This window comes from Cyanistes caeruleus, chromosome 15 (genome assembly GCF_971803275.1).
Source record: "Cyanistes caeruleus chromosome 15, bCyaCae1.hap1.1, whole genome shotgun sequence".
NCBI lineage: Eukaryota > Metazoa > Chordata > Aves > Passeriformes > Paridae > Cyanistes > Cyanistes caeruleus.
Window position 1 is genome coordinate 9706706 of NC_141715.1, and position 19399 is coordinate 9726104.

Below are 19399 nucleotides of genomic sequence, written 5' to 3' on the forward strand. Positions count from 1 at the left end.
AAATCGAAGTTCGAGTCATTTACAATGTAGGTGCTAATACTTAAAACCATTTTTCTGAAAAACTAAGAATAAAACCAGTTTTGTAAATATTAAAGGAAACAACTTGAAGTTTAGTGCTACGTGTATTTGCCCAAGCTTCCATTCTGAAAAACGGTGGTATGTGGTTTATGTTAACTTCTGTTTAAATATTTTCTTTCTACTAACTTCTTCAAGATTTGAACCCAAATTTGATGATTTGGTTCAAAGCCAAAATTCAAATGTTAGCCTTCTTAAGGCTTGTGTGTGAAACTTCTTGGGTACATCTAAATGGTGTACCTGGCTGCTGACTTAATAGGACTCTTAATATTCATATTGTTTGAGACTTTAACTTTCTTGGGCACAATGTAGATTCTGTAATAACATGGAAGTTTGTTTTTTACTCTGCTTGTTTCTAAGGGAACACACAGAAATTTTGCAAATGTCCAACTCACCTGGAGGTTTAGTCCTAGGCATGCTTTTTGGTGCTTTCTTGCTTTTCTAAAAAGCTGGAGGACCACTTAATTCTTTAACTTGCAAAGAAGATGCTGCATTTCATCAAGCATTACTTCATCCCCTTTCAGAAAGGGTTCAAGTGGTTGCTTTTCCTTCAGCAGAATTTGAGCTTTGTCCTGTAGGTTGGGTTTCAAATGGCTTCTGGAGAGCTCAGTCTGCTGTAGTTTGATCTCTTACAGGAAGAAGTGCATGCTAAAAATAAGTGCATCTGAAGTGGCTTTTTTTAGTATATTGGGAGCTTTTGCTTTGATCGCTATTAAAAAAATCCTTTGCTGAGAGTAGTTCACGTTCCATTCCTGTTGCTTGTCTTTCTCTGTGTTTGTGTAGATGGGATTTTGTGCTTTCATTGACACTATTCCTTCAAGAGGAATGACTTTGCCCTATTTTCTGCTTTCCTTGCTGCTTTAATTGGCATGACTCATCTGCTCTGGTAGGGAGCAGTCCTTGCTTCAGTTTCTGTACACAAATCCAAGTGGTTGTTAGTAAAGTCCATGGACAATGTTGGAGTCACTCCAGTTTTTGTGCTTTCCTCTGTAATTATGTTGTGATGGTCTGTGTGAAGATTCCACATTGTGAAAAAAAAAACACATTGGGAAGAAAAAATTTATTGCCGTCATGGAGCACTAACCAGCTGAACCCATCTTTGGAAGATGCAAGAAAAGAAACAAAGATAGTTGGGGTTTGATTTATTAATGGCTGATTGATTAGTTCACCTGCACTAAACTTCCTTTACTTCAGCCTGTGAGCCTGGTGGCTGCAGAGAAATGAGCAGGTTTTGGAGATCACTGGTAATTCCTCCATTTCTACAATGCCTGGTGCATTCCATGAAATACAAAATAGAGGCAGAGCTGGAACTCCCATAGTGTGGTGGTTCAGTGTTTAAGTGGAAATGTCACACCCCACTCCTAGTGAGGAGGGCTGACATTGGGGTTTAGGTTATGAGAAGGTAGTTGGGAATGAAATTACACTTTTCCATGAGCTGTTCTTTTTCTTTTTTTCTTCTTTCTCAGAACTTGTATAGACGCAGGAGGATATTGATGGACAAATGGGGACAGTTTTGAGCTTTCCATATTTTGTTTTGCATAAGTCATTGGCCATATCATATCAAAGTGAGCACCCTAAACTGTGGCAGGCCTGTCTTGAACTGAGGATCCATTAAATCAAAAACAAGTGACAAAATATGTATTGCATACATACAGAGGTATATGAATTTGCCAGATTTTTTTCCCCCTTTACCCTCTTTCTACACCTTTCTTCTGCCTCTTTCCATTGTGTGCTTTGTTCCTGTGCTTATGGCCCCCTCTTCACAGATCCCTGGAGCTTGGGGCTGGTTGCTGTCCCAGTCCCTGCTCCATCGCTGAAGCTGCCACTGTAGATGGATGTTTGTCCAAGGTAATCAGTGTGTGTGACTGTCACCTGGTGCTCATTTCGGGTCGTTTCTAGCTGCTAACACTTCCATTCACACTCAGTATCCCTGCTCCAAGTGCTTGGGCAATGTTACCTCATTTAGGTCTTCTGATAGTACCCTGGCAAGATACTGGGTGCATGTGAGAGTGTAAATAGAGCATTACTTCCTTGCCCATGTGTCTGGATGGAAACAGCACATTCTGCCCTGTGAAAAAGGTGGTGAGGGGACATCCTGCCAGTGGAAGCTGTGAAATTTTACCTGCCCGTGCCTTAGTCTGGTTCCTGTCAAAAGCTCTTCTAGTAACAGAAAAACCTGCTGAGAGGTGCCAATACCTACCAATCCATGTTGCATGGATTTTGATTTTATAGTAAACTGAAGCACTTGAGTCCTTTCTAGAAAGCAATTGTGTTTCAAGGGCCTTGGGACAAAGTCTTTGCTCTGACAATTTAAAAATTTATCCTGACTCTTAAGCATAAAGGATTTCCTCCTGTACAAGATGAAACCGAACCTGCTATGGTAGTGCTGGGTTTATTTTGGGCCTTTCCAATAAACACGTTCTTTTTCCCCTCTCACCTCTTTGTTTCTTTAATAATACTGGAGTGCAGTTCCTGCTCTTGGAGGTGCTGTGACTTTGGGAGGGGGCTGAAGAACAAGTACTCTTGTTCTTTCAGGAAAAATGGTTGTATGAAAATGCAAGTGTGATCACAACTTTGAATTTCATATTAAATGCTGCTCCAAATTTAGGGAGTTGAAGGTGTGCCTCCACTCTCATTACCTCCTTATGCACCTGTTCCATACTCATTTACTGCTCTAATTACTGGTGGTTTTGTCTGGATACAGATCACTCCTGGAAACCCTTAATGTGTTTTAAGGGTTGCTGTGTAGGTTAGAGCAAACTTTGCCTGAGAAATGGCTTTTACGTGTTCCATGTTTTTTGCAACCAAACCATGGTTTGTATGAGCTTGGATTTTTGGAGCAAAATGTCTGCAAGCAGTGATTTTTGAAGCCTTGTATAAGGTGTTGGATGCCTTCTGTGTGCCACAGCAATCATAACACAGAGTGCTGGTGTTCTGCAAAGTGTTCTGGGAGAAAGTGGGAAACAGGTAAAGTGTTAAGTAAAAATCACACTGGACTGTGTAGCAATCTTTCAGTACCCATGAACACACCAACAAAGCCCTGCAGAGTCAGCAGTTCAAGAGTCAGCCTTCTGTGGTTTTACGAAAAGTTATTTTGGTGCTCTAATTCATTTGGCTGTACTCCTTTTGGATGAGAATGAAGGCAGGCTGCTTTCTTGAGCAAGGGACCAGAGTGCTTTGGCACGTGGACAACAAAGAAAGGCTGAAACAACACTTTTGATGTTAAATTAGGCAGTACTGCATGTTTTAGCCTTTTAAAACCTATGCTGCAGCTTAAAAGCTTTATTCTTAAAGATGGGTTGAATATTGATCTCCTAATTACTCTCTGGTGAACAGAATTTTGGGATGAAGACTGAAATGATTGCTGCTGGTATAAACAATGTATAAAATATTAGTCACTAATAGTACCTGGAACTGGTGATGGAAGAGGTGCAGTGTGATCAGGGTGAGCATCCTGCATGAGAACTTGCAGGAAAGTGATTTTGAGAACACTCCATTTTGCAGCTACTCATATCATTGCACAAGGTTGTATAAATTAAACTAAATCTTTGCTTTTGGTTGTCTTGACTTCTGTATACATCTTCCTTAGTAGATTTCTCCCAAACACATCTGGGTTTTTGGAGTTTAGGGTTTTTTTTGTTTGTTTTTGTTGCTTTAGTTTACTTGGTTTTTAATTTCAATAACTTGCTACGTTTTTTCCCAGATGATGCATTTAAAACTGAAAGTGCTGAACTGTAAAAGAGGAGTGTCCTGTTTATATTGATAATTGCACGATCGATTGGGCTGAAAGGCTTTAGCTTGGCTCCCAACTGCCTTGATTTTTCAGGAGTTTGAGAAAACACCCCCCACATCCAGCCTAATCCTAAACCTTGCTGTGAAAAATCTTCTTTATCGTGGCCATCAGCGCAGGAGTCGGCAGTGATGGCTACTCTATTTGCTTCTTTCTTTTTTAAGGAAAATGGGGGCCAAGGGGTGCGGCTGAAGAAGCCCTGCCTGGGAGTATCCTATGGTGGGTGTTTCATACCGCACTTGACCCACTTTTCAGGCAGCTCTGCTCCTTTTCCGCTGCTGTGTTTGTCCTCGGGGAAGAGGAAGACAGCCGGCTGCTACTGGAGCGCGGACAATGCCCAGGGGAGGGGGTGCCACAGCTTCCTAGGAGAGAGAGAGGCTGGTGATGGGTTCTGTTTGTCTGCTCATGAGTTTATCCAGCGTTAGCTCAGACATCTCAAAATTTTACTGGACTGTCCTTTTTGCCACTGGAATCTCTTTTTAAAATGCTTTGAATGCATTTTAAAATGCTGACTTCTGAAACACACTGTATTTATTCCCATGGACTTTGAAACCTCAAAGCAAGTGCTCATTATCATCTGTGGCGTCAGAACCAGCCCAGAATCTGCTTTTTGGACTTTGAACGGCTCCAGCGTTGGAGACCAGAGCCAGGCAGCCCTGTGAAGCTAACCCAGTTCCCTTCCCCTCGTTCTTATATCAAGGATATTTATACGGTAAGTTTTATACGGTGAGACTGAAGGTCGTTCTCAAGGCCACCTACAGAAAGTCTGCGCTTTTCTTGGACTGCTCGGGAGCGTATCTCTGCGGGGCTGAGCTCGCTGGCGGCTCCCGTCCCTCGGAGCGAGTCCCGGCGCCACCGCGTGGCACTGCCACGTCTGTCGGGACCGGCGCGTCGTGACCCGGCCGGGCCCGCCTCTGGTGTCGGCAAGGCTGGCGTGCACTGGCTCTAATGTGGCCGGAGGTGGGTGACCCTCACCCTCAGCAGCCAGAGGATCCGGGCTTGGCTCCTCCAGAGCGCTCCAGATGATGTCAGAGGATGCCAGGGCAGAACTGATACAAAAATCACTGTTTAAATATGGGGAGGTGGAGTGACGGTTTGATTAGCAAATAACTGCTGCAAATAGGCTTGAGGTAGGTATTTCTATTTTCAATCTTCCTCCTCTTCATCTTCGGTTTTTTTAAATGATCTCAAATACCTGCTGTTATGTAAGGGCAATGGGAGTGCTGTTAGAGGAAGAAATAGAAGCTGATAAAAAAATCTCACTTGGTGTCAGCTTGACAGGATTTAGTTGTTGGGCTTTGTCAGTCCACTGGTGTCTTCTCTGCTCTGAGTCCCCACCTGCCATGCTGCGTCTAGGTCTGGGATCCCCAATATAAGAAGGGTGTGGATCTGCTGGAGCAAGATCAGAAGAAGACATGGAGAGATGCTCTGAGGGCTGGAGCCCCTCTGCTCTGGAGCCAGGGTGGGGGTGTTCACCTGGAGAAGGCTCCAAGGAGACCTGAGAGCCCCTTCCAGTGCCTAAAGGGACTACAAAAGAACTGGAAAGGGCCTTGGGACAGGGGCCTGGAGTGACAGGACAAGAGAGAATGGCTTTAAACAGAGCAGGACTAGACTGGATATTGAGAAGAAATTCTTGCCTATGAGCATGGAGAGGCCCTGGCACAGGTTGCCTGGAGAAGCTGTGGCTGCCCCATCCCTGCAAGAGTTCACGGCCAGGTTGGATGTGACCTTGAGCAATCTGGTCTAGTCCACAGCAGAGCATTGGAACTGGAAGAGCTTTAATGTCCCTGCCAACCCAAACTATTCTAGGAATCTGATTCTCTGACCTAGACTCTCACTGCTGGGTTTTGCTACCCACCATTTTGCATTGCTGGGGTACAACTTGTATGAAAAGTGACAGCTTCTCAAGGATGCTGCTTTAATACAAATTTTGATTAAGAGGAAATGCAATAATTAAGTTTTTTTATGTAATTAGCTTTTTCATATAATTAGCTTTTTCAGACTTTTACTGAGAACAAGAATTTTCCTCTTCTGCTGCTGCATTGTTCCAAGACTGCTCTAAAAACCAGTGGCCCAGGCCTTTGAACTTGCCAGGGTCTTTCTACCATCTCATATGAATAATTCTGATGTTCCCTGGTTTTACACCAGTCAGTTCAATTATTTTCAAATTTGATGTGGCTGCTTGTTTTAAAAAATGTTCCTCATCTTTTGTATTCCTGAAAAAAAAGGTTTATTTTTGCAGCAAGTCTCATTTTCCTCTACATGTAGATGAGGTTCTTTTTCAGATTCCATGGTCCTACCTGGCTCTTTCCCTGGCTTGCTCTCCCTGGTTCACTGAATCCAAGATGAGTTCTGTGGATTTTTCCAACTTGTTGATGGAGCAAAGCTGAGCTCTTTCAATCCTGATTGTCATTAGACTTTGACAACCCCACATCACATTTGTATAGAAAAACAATCAGTGTGTTATCTCCATAGTCTCTAAATCACCACTAGCAGCATAAAAAAAAAATTCCTGTTTCTCTGTCAAAGTAGAATGCGAGGTGCTCTAAAGAGGGGGGGACATATTAATTTTTGCCCAAGAGAAGCAAGCAAGAAAGGAATCTCAGGCTGTGGAGCAGATGCAGGGCTGTGTCCAGGATGCTGCTCCCTCGTGTTCAGCACATTAAACCCTCTTACCGTGTGGCTGTTCAACTGGCTGTGCCTGCAGCCTAGGGATGCTGTGATTATGTAGGTCAGAGCTCTTCTGGATCTGATTAAGCATTAAATCAAGCTCAGTTGCTCAAATCTTTTCAGGTATTTGCTTTGGTGTTAAGCTGCTCCCTTTCTCCTCCATGTTCTCAGTGGTCAAAGGCCCTTAATTGTAATTTACCTGTTGCTGATACATGGTGTGATTCTCTGCACTCAGGGAAGCAATGCTCAGTTTTAGGATTATTTGCAGTGCAGTCATTATCTATGTGCAGAACAATTGAAATTGAGCCACCCCTTTTTAAAGCAATCTCGTTCTTTACCTTGCAGCTTTAGCCAGGGATGGGGGCTCTGTGCCATTAATATTGACTGACTCACAGGACTTGGGCTATCACCGCTGCAGCAGCTGCTTTTTCACAACAGATAACGGGAAGCAGCTGGAGTGGCTGGGGAGGTTGATTGTACTATATGTAGGGCACAGTGGGAGGTGCTATCATGTGATTATAGCATATCTGTGACAGCCATCTGCCTCTTTTTGGGGTGTGGGGTGTTTTTGCTGTTTTAACTTTCACAGACTTCTAATTCAACAAATTAGTAAAATTCAAAGTCCACCGTGGATAGAATTTTCTCTTTGGAGAGCTGTAGAGAACTGTACCAAGTATAAAGCTCATCAGCAGTATAATTCTGAATTAAATTTATCTACAACTATAAATTAGCATGGAATTTAGCTTTCTGCCTGTCCCTAGATTGCATTAGATTGTGTTGAGAGAAAACCTCATTCTCCCTTTGCTGAGCCTGATTTACAGTCTTTGAGCTTGTGCTTGCTAGTCACAAACCAAATCAGAAACCTTGGTCTTTGGCAACATTAGGAAAGGAGATTTAGAATTTCTAGATATGTTTGCCTTTGGCCACCTTCTGTTATTGTCTGATTCCCTAAACCAGTGAGTTTTAATATAAATAAAAAACAATAATTTAAGGAAAATAAAGGCACTGGTTTTTAGTGCACTGAATGTGGTTCTCAGCACTGGAGTATGAGATGGTGTGATTGAGGAAGAAAGAGGTAAATGTGATGCTGGTACAATCAAAAAGTCACCTTAGATGTAGTCTGGAGGCTTCATATTCTATATATAGAGGTACATAAAAATTAAAATTAGGTCCCATTCAATGGTGAACAAAGAGCTTATGTGGTTATCAATACCAGGATCTCTGAGGAACTTCTGTTAGTGTCCAAGTCTGCTGCCAAGCATCACCTGGCCCCTGTCTACTCACTCAGCTGTTAGGAAGAGTTCCAGAGAAGTACACCTTACAGAAGCACACAGTAATCCAGGCTGCATGGGACCACAGAGGTGACCTGGATCTACCTGCAAAGTCAGATCAGGTTGCTCAGAGTTGTATTCAAGTCTGCTCTGACTAACAAGCTGCTCAGCATCCTAAAGCCCATGAAACAAGCTTCACAAGTCAGGTAGTCACCTCCGACAGTTCTTTGGAATTTATAGAGAAGTCTGTTCTAAGTGATCTGTGCTGATGTAGAACAGCTTGGCTATCAGCTGACCTCTAGGAGGTCCTTCCTGGCTGAGAATCTGAGTCTTACACCTCTCCAGAGAATCAGCCCAAATAAACAAGGTATTTAATATTACATACTTTTCTAATTGTAGTTTCACTTGTTATGTGAGATAAATACTGGCAAAGGCTGCCCAGAGAAGTTATGGCTGCCCCACTCCAGAAGTGTCCAAGGCCAGGTTGGACAGGACCCTGAGCAACCTGTGGGTGTCCCTGCCCATGGCAGGGGTAGGTGGGACCAGATGAGCTTTAAGGTCTCTTCCAACCCATAATATTCTATGATTCTATGCCTACTCTCAGATGGAAGGGAAGGAAGAAAATGAGGGAAGGGAGTAAGGACTACTTGACACTTCATAGGCTTGGCTACTGAACTGAGCAAAACAAGCTTCTCAACTAAGAAATTCTGAATCCTGGGAAAATTTTTCATATTAGAAGATATTTTCCAGCGGTCTGGCTGTCATTTGTTCCCTAACATGTGGGGTGCAAAGCCTGGGACTCTCTGGGACCCAAGGGAAGCAAAACCTGTGACTTATCACAGAACCATTAAGATTGGATAACATCTCCAAGATTATGAAGTCCAATCCTCAATTGATCAGCACCTTGTCAACAAGAGCAGAGTACTCAGTGCTGTGTTCAGTTGTTTCTTGAACACCTCCACGGATGGTGACTCCACCACCATGCCAATGCTTGACAACCCTTTCAGGGAAGAAATCCTTGCTGATGTCCAACCTGAACCTCCCCTAGTGCTGCCTGAGGCTATAAATGATGCTGTACTCTGCAGTGTAGTGCTGTTGCAGGTATCAGTGTGCTTACAGGCACCCTAGCTGTGTCTGCATTGGAGAGATGCGAAAACATGCTTTTTGGTTCTTAAGACATTTTTGTTTAGCAGTGAAAGTAGAGCAAATGGTCAGAATCCTGTGCTCAGAATCCTACTGTGTCAGTATCTTGCCTACTTAAAAGTCATTTTGCCATAAAGAGCTGATGCAAAACTGGGCTCAGCAGCAGAGCATGGAGTGTGTGCTGTGACACCGCAACAGTGTCCTGGACACTGCACAGCAACATGAGGGGTCATACCCTGCCCTTCCTCACAAAGGAAAACCCTTCACATACCCTTTTTTTTCCCTGAAAACCCAGTACTTGTTGCTTTCTAGCACACACTGGTGACCTTTCAGCGGTCACCCGTACTGGGCACAGTGCTCAGGTGGGGCTGTGCTAACACAAAGTAGTTTGGGTGCCCAGCTCTGCTCTCCTCCTCGGCTCGGGGCCTGCTTGCAAAGCTGGTGTCTGGAGATGCATTAAAAGGCTGAGTTTGAGCTGCCTGAAGTTCCTGGCAATATCTAGGGCAGATGGGTCTGTGAGCACCACTCAGAGCTGAATCAATTTCCGGCTCCATTAAAGGTTCCGCACGCACTTCATTTGAGGAAAGTTGTCTGATGTTGGAACAATTTTGAAGCAGCCAGTTTTCAATGCTGTTTTTCCACTAAAATTACTTCCGCCGCTGGAGCAACCCCTGACGATGGGGTTTCCACCGTATTTACCTGCGGGAAGCATCCACAGATACTCGCACCATGACCCCGCTTATCCCCGGGCCTCGGCCTTTCTCCCCGTGAAGGAAAACCCGCAGCGTGGGCGTTCTGGGGCGAGCTCGGGTTACCCTGAATGACCGATTTCACCACACGATCTGCCAGCCGGGCCCGCAGGAAGGCACAAAGCCAGCCCCGGACACCGGCGCCCTCCGCCGTCACGAGAGCCCCACGCTGCCCTCAGGGGGTGACCCAGACCCCAGAGGGCCCGCTCCCTCCTCACGGCGGCCGGCCGGGCCCCTCAGGCCGCAGGGAGGGGCCCTGGCCTCCGTCTATTGTGCGGTTTCTGGCGCGACTACGACGCTGCCTGAAAAACTCTCTACCGGCCGCTCGTCCCCTCAAATTCGTTTCGGTCCGCTGCCCCCTCCGCCCCTCACGGAAGGCGGAGCGAGTGTGGGTTTTTAGCGTTTGGGAGCCGCTGTCCGGCGTTTTGCTCAGGCGTTCGCACGGGGCAGCCCGGGTGTTGCGAGGCGGTGAGAGGCGGGTCCTTCCCCCGCCCCCCCTCAGTATAAGAGCGCAGCCGCAGTCGGGCCGAGAGCCGCCACCGCCTCCTCACGGTCCGTTCGCGGAGCCACTGCTGCCTCACGGTGAGGCCCGAGCGGGGCGGGGAGGCGCGGGGCCAGTAATAGGAACTGTGTGGAGGTGGCGGGCCCGGCCTCCCCGCCGGAAGGCCGGGAGGCCGTGGGGTGATTGCGGGGGCCGGGGCGGGCGGAAAGATGGGCGGTTCTGGGCCGTGCAGGGATGGAGCTGCCAGGGTTCATTGGGGCCGAGCCTTCCCGAGCTGTGCGGGAATGAAACTCCCGCGGGGGCGGTGTGGGGAGCGTTGCCCGCGGGGGTGGCGAGTGAAGCTTTCGAGCAGACCGAGCCTCCCCCCCGCGGCTCCCTGGCAGCTGTACCTCCCCCTCCCGCCTCCCTCTGCCCCCCCGTGTCTCGGAGAGGCCGCGCCTCAGGTGTGAATTCGTTACCTGGCTCCTGGTTACCGGCGCTGACGCGGGAGGTGAGGGGGAAGCAGCGGGCATCCATCCGGCATGGCGCTGGGAGGCGCAGCTGTAGGTGGCTGAGCTCGGCGTTTCAGGCTTAGACATGTAAATTACCGCTGTAATTCAGGTTTGGCTTCAGCCCGGCGCCCAGCCTGTTGTGCTGTTGTCGAATAAAGCTTTTAGGACTGGTTTGCTTAGTCACCCTGTGGTGCTGCTGCCCAGAGACTGTCACCTGCCAGAGCTGTACTGCAGCTTGCTAGAAATCAATTTTACACCCCCCCTGTTTTCTAGGAAACTGTGTTCTGTGGTATTCTGATGGGTTGTTAATGATAAGGTAGTAGTTTAACTTCATTCTACCTGTTTCAGACTCTCAGCAATGACTAAAGCTCATGTTAAAAGTGGGTCTGGGTGATGGGAGGGAAATATCCTTGCAGGGTCTCCCCTGGCTAAGGCAGCAACCCTGCCTGGCCGGCTCTGCTGTGCAGCATTATGTAAGCCCAGGCACAGAGAGGCTGGCAATGGAGCTGGGTTTGTTCTGGAGTGCTCCCAGGCAGTCACTGCAAGAACAGATGCATTAAATTTAAAATGTGTGCCTACAGCACTTTCCCCAGAACATCATTCAAACTGCTAACCCAGAACTGTGATTTAATCAAAGATTTTGGTTTTATATATATATATATATATATATATATATACACATATACTTATACACACATGCACACTTGCACCTTTGGAATAATCATGTTCCTCCAGAACACCCATCTTAATTAGAAGTAGCACTGTTATATAGGGTTACGTTGCTGTGTAAACATTAACTGGCTGTTCACTGCCAAATGGAAATTAAAGCAATGAGGACTTGGGGCTGGTGTGAGCTGCTTAATAACACGTGTTGGCCGAGCCTCCCTTGGCCTAGGTTTGCACAGGGCTGTCAGGCTCAGTCACACTACACTGATGAGCTTTCAGAGAGAGGTAATTCAAGTTTGCTGCAAGTGGTCCAGTTAGTTAACTGTTGATAGCTCAGCTACTACTGTGAGGAACTAGTGTGTGAAGCTTGTGAGTTTGGTGGGGGAAGAACATTCAAAATTTAATTGAAATTCTTTGTTCCCAGAGCTGTTTACAGTAGTTGCAGGCTGTGCAAACACATGCTTTAGTGATCTTGAAGCAGGTAACTTGAGGACCAAAAAAAAAAGGAAACTGTTGCAATGGTTTGCTGCTAACAAATATTTTGAGTGGTAAAGTAACTTAGAACACATCCTACTAGCTGTTTGAGAGTAAATTTATAAAATTTATTTGGCCAGACAGTTGTGTTTATAGTGTCTTTTGCTTGGCTCAAGCGTAGTGATACACCACACAGTCTGCATGTGTAGTTTCAGACAGAAGTTGTAATCTCTTCGCTACTGTGTCATGTGCTTTTCTTCTGGCTTTGAGTTGTTACCTATCTGAAGTGATGCTTTTTTGTAAAATTTGATTGTGTTTCTGTTAATGACATCTTTCAAGGCTGCTGCCTCTTTATTGTAAGTCTTACTACAGTTTGTTTGAGGAACTTTGTTAAAATGCATGGTCATCTCAGATACTAATGAAGTACTGATCTTGCTTCCTGCTTTGAAGGCCTTCCTTGTAAGAGTTTATTGCTTTCTAATCTCTTCAGAAAACCAAACACTTTTCTGGAAGAAAGCCTTTTATCCCGAGTAACCTGGTCTGTTTAACTCTGTTTGGAGCAAGGGAGGCTGGACTGGAACCTGTCTAGGGGAATTCCTTCCAACCTCATTGTTATGATTCTGTTCCAAAGGCTATCATTTGAAAGCTGCTTTTTAGATCTGACATTGTTTGAGTAGTTGAAGTGAAGAGCAGTTGTTTGGATTTGAAGGCAAGTGTGTTTTGGAAGCATTGAAAATTTATTTCAAGAGAAGGGTAGCTCTAGTGTTGTACTGGAAAAGAAAAGCACTATTGCCTAATCTGAGTATTTTATGCTTTCAAATTAAGGAAAAGGCTCATAAATTAGTGTTTGACTTTAATCAGTCCTTGTTTTTAAGTATGAGGATTAATGAATTTAGGGTTGTTGATTCCAGAAGAGAATAATCTTAGTGTATCTTAAGTGGCATTGGGCTATCTGCTGTTGGGAAGAAACAATTTCAGCAGTAAAGGTGATGCATATCTTTGAACCAGCTAAACTTGTAACATCTGCTGAATATTGTGTGGAAATAACTGTCTTTCTCTTGTAGATGCCTTCAATTAAACTGCAGAGCTCAGATGGAGAAATCTTCGAAGTTGATGTGGAAATTGCAAAACAGTCTGTGACTATAAAGACTATGCTGGAAGGTAAGAATGTGAGACCCTGAGGAAGTCTCTTGGACAGGAATTGAGACAAGCTGGTACTGTGCTGAGAAAGGCTCCCAGGTCTGTGGAGCAGCTTGCTATCTCCTGCTGAAACAGCTGGAACTCCTGCTGTTGTGGCTGAAAGTGTTTAGGGTGCACATGCTCTTGTAAAAAGCCTTGATTAAGAATACTTGTCAGGAGGTTAGTAAAATACAAGCAACCCACTGCCTTGCCTACAGTCTACTTCAGTTTTGTGAGAGTTAAGCAAATAGAATATTAATAATATTTAAAACTTCATTTAATCACACAGACCAGTCTTAGAATGTAAATATCACTTGTATGGAGGGGGAGATAATAAATCAATGCAATAAAGAGCTGAAGTTAAACCTGTATTGTGATCTTGTGAATGCTGTTCAATTATTTGGGATAAATACTTAGGTCTGATCGCCTGCTGACATAAATTTGAAACAAAAGAACTCATGGTGGGGGAGGGGAAATTTGCCAGATGGCTGGGATACAGAGCAAACTGTCTAATCCCTCTAGTGCAAATCCTCATTGTTTACTGGTATTTTTTTCTAGTTTTTGGATGTATTCATGAATTAACTTAGAAGCAATTATTTCTGAACATGTAGTTAATATATTGCTCTTGCATATAAATCTTTGTTTTGTTGTGACACCTTTTTAGAACAGAAAAAATAAGGTTGAATTATGTCAGGCATTGAACACTTCTGTTAATAAGCTGCTGTTGAACATGGTTGGCAACACAAGCAGGAAATTGAATGCATTAGGTTGCACAGTTCTCAGTTTTGTCCTGCAGGAGCTGTGTCACTGCTGGTGTTTAGTGACACTCAGCTGGAGATGGAGGGAAGTTACTCAGGTGAAGTGTTGTAAGTTTGGTTCTCTCCCAGGTTAGAAAGACACCAGTTTATGGTACCAGTCTTTTAGTACAGGTGAAGTGCGTTTTCAGTGCACATGGCTGAGCATCAGTTAATGTTTTGTGTGATGGGTGCTTCAGCTGAGAGGGGGGGAGCTGGAAGTTTGGGTTTTACTGAGCACCACAGGACCACCAATGAAATAATCAATTTTCTGCTAACAGGTGAAATTGCTGCTTCAGAGGTGATGGTGACAAGTCAGGCAGAGTTGACTAAACTTCAGATATTGCTTGAAATATTTCGGCATCTTTTAATGACAGTGTTTCAGTTCTGAATCTGTGGAGTCATTTCAAACAAAAAAGTAGTGTTAACTAGGATCCCACTGATAACAACAGTAGCAGATTTGTCTAAATATAGAAGTACAGGGTATTTATCACGTACAAATTTGAGGAGTGATGATGGTCATATGTTATTAGAAATTAGGTTCCTTGGTGGTAGAGAATTGGCTCATCTGTGCATGTAATGAGTGAAGGTCTGCATCATTACTCAGTTACATAACTGATTACAAGATGTCTTTGACATTTGGGGTGTCATCCAACTGTTAGCATTTGGGTAAGAAAAAAAGCACCTTCTCTAATCAAAGATGGCAAATGTGGTATTTGTTTTGTGTATCAAGTTAAAACTATAGTTATGTTTTTCTCCTAATTTTTACACTGATTTCCTTGATCATATCAAGGGGACAAATCCAAATCTCTCTGGAGAGTGCTGACAAGCTCTTAAAACAAGGAGTGTTGGAAGCATGCTTTATAAGTGCTTTTTTTGATGGAAGGATTTGTGCTGCTGTCTTACTCTGTGAAGTTTTTCAGCTGGTGCAGGGTTGGTACAAGTGATTCAGAGCTTGAGAGCAGCACTTCTGTGGCTACAGTATTTCCTGATCATGCAGGGGACGAGACATGGTGTCTATTTATCACAGTAGATTTGAATTCTTATTTAATCATATATTGAATGGGAGCCCTCAGTGAGGACTTTTGGGTTGAAACTGTGTGAGTGGTAAAAATACACAAAGGTTTGTCAGATAGTTCAGCAGCTGAATTCAGATTCAGAACACTACTGCTTAGTTGATGGTTTGTAGATGCTCTCATTTGATGGGGGAGCCTTATCAACCACTTAACCTCAACTTGGTTACAACCTAGGATGTATAATGCAGCCATAGCTCCTCAAAGCCTTACAAAAGCTCCTGACTTCACAGTTTAGAGGTCCTTTGCTACCAATCATTCAACCTCAGTGTTGTCAAAATAGTGAAGAACTGATGAAGCATTCCAATTCAGTTAGTGCTTTTGTCTGCCAATCACTCAGTCACCTTTCCATTTTTAGATTTGGGAATGGATGATGAAGGTGATGATGACCCAGTCCCTCTTCCAAATGTTAATGCAGCCATCTTAAAAAAGGTAAGTTGATGAAAGAGGTTGTGCTGCATGGCAGTAAAGAAAAATGAAATTCTTCTTGGGGTTGGGAATTATGAACTATTAGTTGAAAAATATTTTTCATGTGCTACAAATTTAACCAAATCAAGGTGCATGAACAGAGGTATGTGGGCTGAGGCTGGCAGGTGGGTAATGGCAGAATACATATACGAGTTGACCTGGCACAGCAGCTGGAGGCCAGATAGGCTTCCTAAGGAAGTGTTGCTGGGCATCTGTGCACACTGGCATTTCATGGTGTTAAAGCACTGATTTTAATTGGATTATGTGAAGTGAGGTGGCTGTTCATGAGATGCAAATGTTTGGAGAAAAGATTAAGGGACAGGCAGTGATGAGAGTGACTGGCAGTGGCAGTTGCTGTGTCTGGGTGGCAGTGACAGTGCTTGAGACATTGTGTGCTTGGTGGTATTAAATTCATTAATAGACCATGGTCATTGGGTCAAGGGAGAAGAGTGTAGTCATGTGGTGTCCAAGATTCAACTTAAACTTGTGAAGTCTCTTGGGTTGGTGAAATGGAACAGGATTTTGCTTGCAGTAGGTCCCTGCTCATTTTATTTGTCTGGGTCACGAGATTGCATGTTCCCAAATAAAAAAACAAAACAAACCCCAAACCAACACTAATGGCAAACTTGCTGGCTGAACTTTGTACTGGGGTGAACATGACCTGCTGGTAGCTATTACCACTCTGCACTCTTCCCTTGTGTAGTGGTCTGCTTAATAATACAAAGTATGTTTCTGCAAACAGATTAAATACAGCAAAATGAGGTTTCAGTTTTCTTTGTACAGCCCATGTATCTTAGCACAGACTAATAACTATATAGCACCAGCAGCTGGCTTTTAAGATTAAGGAATTAACATGCTCCTAACTCAGTTGGGATTTCTGAAAGCTGTTGTATTCTAGAATTGGAGATGAGTTGTTCTAAAATGAAAATATTGGGGATTTGAGCATGTTCATACAGGAATTTAGTATTAGTCTTGAGAAAAAAGTTCATTTCTTCCAAAATGAAGTTAAGTTACAATTGGGGTTTAATTGGGAGAATCACTTGGATAAAACTTTTAATATTAAAACCATAATTAGGTGATTCAGTGGTGCACCCATCACAAGGATGATCCACCTCCTCCTGAGGATGATGAGAACAAAGAAAAGAGAACAGATGACATCCCTGTGTGGGATCAAGAGTTTCTGAAAGTAGACCAAGGAACACTTTTTGAACTTATCCTGGTGAGTGTCCTCAGGAAAGCTGTGCCTGTGAAGCTCTGCTATGCACTTGAGAAATAAAGCCTTCATGATTCTTGAGTTACTACTTCATTGGAAGCGGGGATGTGGGGAGGGCAGGTGGTTCTGGTAAGTATTGGCTGAAATTGCTGAGGATGTTGGAATGCTTGTTAGTTTAATTCTGGCATTAATCTATACTCGCTCATCAATCAGTATACTTTTTTAAGTAGCACTGTCTTTTCTGTGGTTCTCAAGTCCAAGTTGAGAGCTTATTACTAGTTATAGAGTTCTGGAGATCTGCATAAAAATGAAAATCTAACTTTGTAAATTTTTACCTGTGAGCCAACATTACCTGCCTTGGCTAGTTAACAGTACTGCCACACTGAAAGTCTTGGATGTTTGCAGACTTCTGAAAGCTATTTGTAAAAGGCGGAGCAGAAGGAGTGTTTTTCATGGTACAAAACCTTGTTTGCCAAGCAAGTTTTAGGTACTGTCCCTTGAGGGTTCTAGCTAGAAGCTTCTCAAAGTGGAGATGATCTGTTTGCATACATATTCTAAAATTTCAGAGTAAACTTAACTTTGGTAGTGCATCTACAGAGGCAGAAGATTGATATGGAAGCTTTAAATCTGAAAACTCTTTTACAGGCTGCAAATTACTTGGACATCAAAGGTTTGCTGGATGTCACATGCAAGACAGTGGCAAACATGATCAAGGGAAAAACTCCAGAAGAAATTCGCAAGACATTCAATATTAAGAATGACTTCACTGAAGAGGAAGAAGCACAGGTACTTGGTCTAAGTTTAATTATAATCTAGCTGGCTGTTTGTGCTGTGGTGCTTCATAAATCAATTTGTTTTACTGTGTGGTGCTTTGTAACACAATTTGTGATGCAACAGATTTGTTCCCAAGAAACGTAAATGAATGCTTCAACTCCTCATAGTTGGGGTGCTACTAGCAGAAGACTTTTTGGTGTCTACCACACTTGCATGCCATTACCTGAAAAGGTCAAAACAAAGTGTATTGATTTTTCTAGCTCCAACATGTCTGGTAAGAAAGCATGTAGGACTGTGTGACAGTTTGATGGTTTGGGTTTGTAGTAGGAATGCTGAAGATGTATTGCTGCATGTGGCTGGAAAGGTAAGTTTGGGTTCTCTAAGTAGCAAACTCACTGATCTTAAAAGTTGACTAACTAACCAACTACAAAAATGGCAGAGCTGGGAAAAAGCAGAACAAGATGCCTGGTTTCAATACAAGGGAATGAGTTGTGGACTTGGGTATTTTTCGATGCTGTGTCCTGAAACAAACAACGTAGACTTAAGATATTCCATTTACTTCTCCTTTACTTGGTTGGAGAATTTCAGATATGATCAAACCTAGTTATGAAAAACCTGTCTTACCTTGAAAAACAGGCCAGTTCAGAAGATAGACTTTATAATTGCAAAATCTGTGTGAAAAATTAAAGCTGCTCCAAGTTTGTCTCCCTGCAGTGAATAATCCTGGATGCTTATGGATCTTTACAATTTAGAATTTCACTGCAACATACTAACAGTTAAAATGCTCTTCCAGGTACGTAAAGAGAACCAGTGGTGTGAAGAGAAATGAAGTATTGTGCCTGACACTCGAACACTGTAAGGATTGTTCCAAATACTAGTTGCACTGCCCTGTTCATAATTGTTAATATTAGACAAATGCAGCAGCAAATGAAGTTGTGTTAGCAGGATGTTGTTCCCTTTGCATGTGTAGTGTTTTTTTTGAGTACAGATCTAAATCTGAGTTTTTACTAGTGTAATTGGATGTCTTTTTATTTTGCAATGAATAAAACTGAACTAAGTGTGGATTCTGTATGGGAAGTAGCACTTAAGGATTCTGTATGGGAAGTAGCACTCACTTGCATTACTTTTAAACTGTTGAAGTCCAGTTATAGTGCTAAGGATTGACTGTTGTAAATAAAAACATCTATGACTTCTTCATCAAGATGGGCAAAACACAGGGTATTGATAACTTCAGAAAGAAAAACAAACCAGAATGTGTCTTGGGGAACTAAATAATGTAAAAAAGTTACTGGATTTCTTACAAAAACATTGTGGAAAAAAAGTTAGTGTTACTTAAAGCTATATAATTTTCAAGATGGTTCTTGTCCTGCATTTAAAAAACCAATTAAATATTTGACCACTTTCTTGTTCTTTTAGTCTTGCCTTATAGACTAGTGAAAATGTGATTTAGAACTAAACAAGCTCCTGACAGTTAAATTTGAATACTTCAGCCATGTCTTGAAGACCTGCCTCTAGGTGATAGCAAATAAAGTGTGTTGCTTTATGCACAGGATGGGTGTGTTTTTATACATGTTACTGTTTAAAGTGGAATCCAGATTTGACCAAAAATGACTGACATTACCAAAGTAAATATTATTGATCTCTGCATGCCATTAGTGGCTGGTTTTTAGGCAGTTTTAAAGACCCTTGTGATGTAGCTCTTGGAAACATGGTTTCATGTGTCCACAGGAAATCTTATGCCTCTGTGATACTTCAGCTTTTAGGGACTTAATTATTGCATACAAAGCTAATGCAATATCAATCTTAACTTCTTTGGACAAAGCCACTTGCAACTAGTTAGGCAGTAACTGGTTTTCTGATTTTTATTTTGATTTTTTTTTTTTTTACAGTTCCCTTATAGGGAGTAGGGGATGGTTGTGTGGTAGATCTTTGAGGTGTGCTCTTAGCTTGTATTGCATTCCATTCTCTGTATAAACCTTAGAGTAGAATGAACCTTAATAAACATACTTATCTCACTTGAAATATTGGTGTTTCACTTCTGAATTAATAAAGGGCTTTTAAACTTTT

The 19399-nt window shown here is 43.1% G+C and overlaps 1 protein-coding gene and 1 long non-coding RNA gene across 5 annotated transcripts; one reads left to right on the top strand and one right to left on the bottom strand.

The window, feature by feature from the left end:
- Nucleotides 1-4468: 4468 nt before the first annotated feature.
- Nucleotides 4469-19398, top strand: SKP1 (S-phase kinase associated protein 1). 4 transcript variants are annotated; one of them, XM_023936073.2, is made up of 6 exons: nucleotides 4469-4577; nucleotides 12896-12992; nucleotides 15236-15309; nucleotides 16421-16564; nucleotides 17204-17344; nucleotides 18126-19398. In XM_023936073.2, the coding sequence occupies exons 2-6, from the start codon at nucleotides 12896-12898 to the stop codon at nucleotides 18159-18161; spliced, it is 492 nt and encodes a 163-aa protein (XP_023791841.1). In that variant the 5' UTR covers nucleotides 4469-4577; the 3' UTR covers nucleotides 18162-19398. The 4 variants fall into 4 exon arrangements, with proteins under 4 accessions (XP_023791841.1, XP_023791840.1, XP_023791839.1 ...); XM_023936072.2 differs by lacking the exon at nucleotides 4469-4577 and adding an exon at nucleotides 4705-4995; XM_023936071.2 differs by lacking the exon at nucleotides 4469-4577 and adding an exon at nucleotides 9910-10280.
- Nucleotides 6072-9941, bottom strand: LOC147650365 (uncharacterized). The gene is made up of 2 exons (XR_015276823.1): nucleotides 9649-9941; nucleotides 6072-7911 (listed from the first exon to the last, which is right to left on the bottom strand). It is a non-coding gene; the product is annotated as an uncharacterized LOC147650365 (long non-coding RNA).
- Nucleotide 19399: the final 1 nt, after the last annotated feature.

What these genes read in the sequence shown, in the direction of transcription:
- SKP1 (XM_023936073.2), top strand. Translation starts at nt 12,896, where the DNA reads ATGCCTTCAATTAAACTGCAGAGCTCAGATGGAGAAATCTTCGAAGTT. An exon ending in CACTTTTTGAACTTATCCTG is followed by an intron (nt 16,565 to 17,203) that starts GTGAGTGTCCTC and finishes ACTCTTTTACAG; the next exon opens with GCTGCAAATTACTTGGACAT. An exon ending in CTGAAGAGGAAGAAGCACAG is followed by an intron (nt 17,345 to 18,125) that starts GTACTTGGTCTA and finishes ATGCTCTTCCAG; the next exon opens with GTACGTAAAGAGAACCAGTG.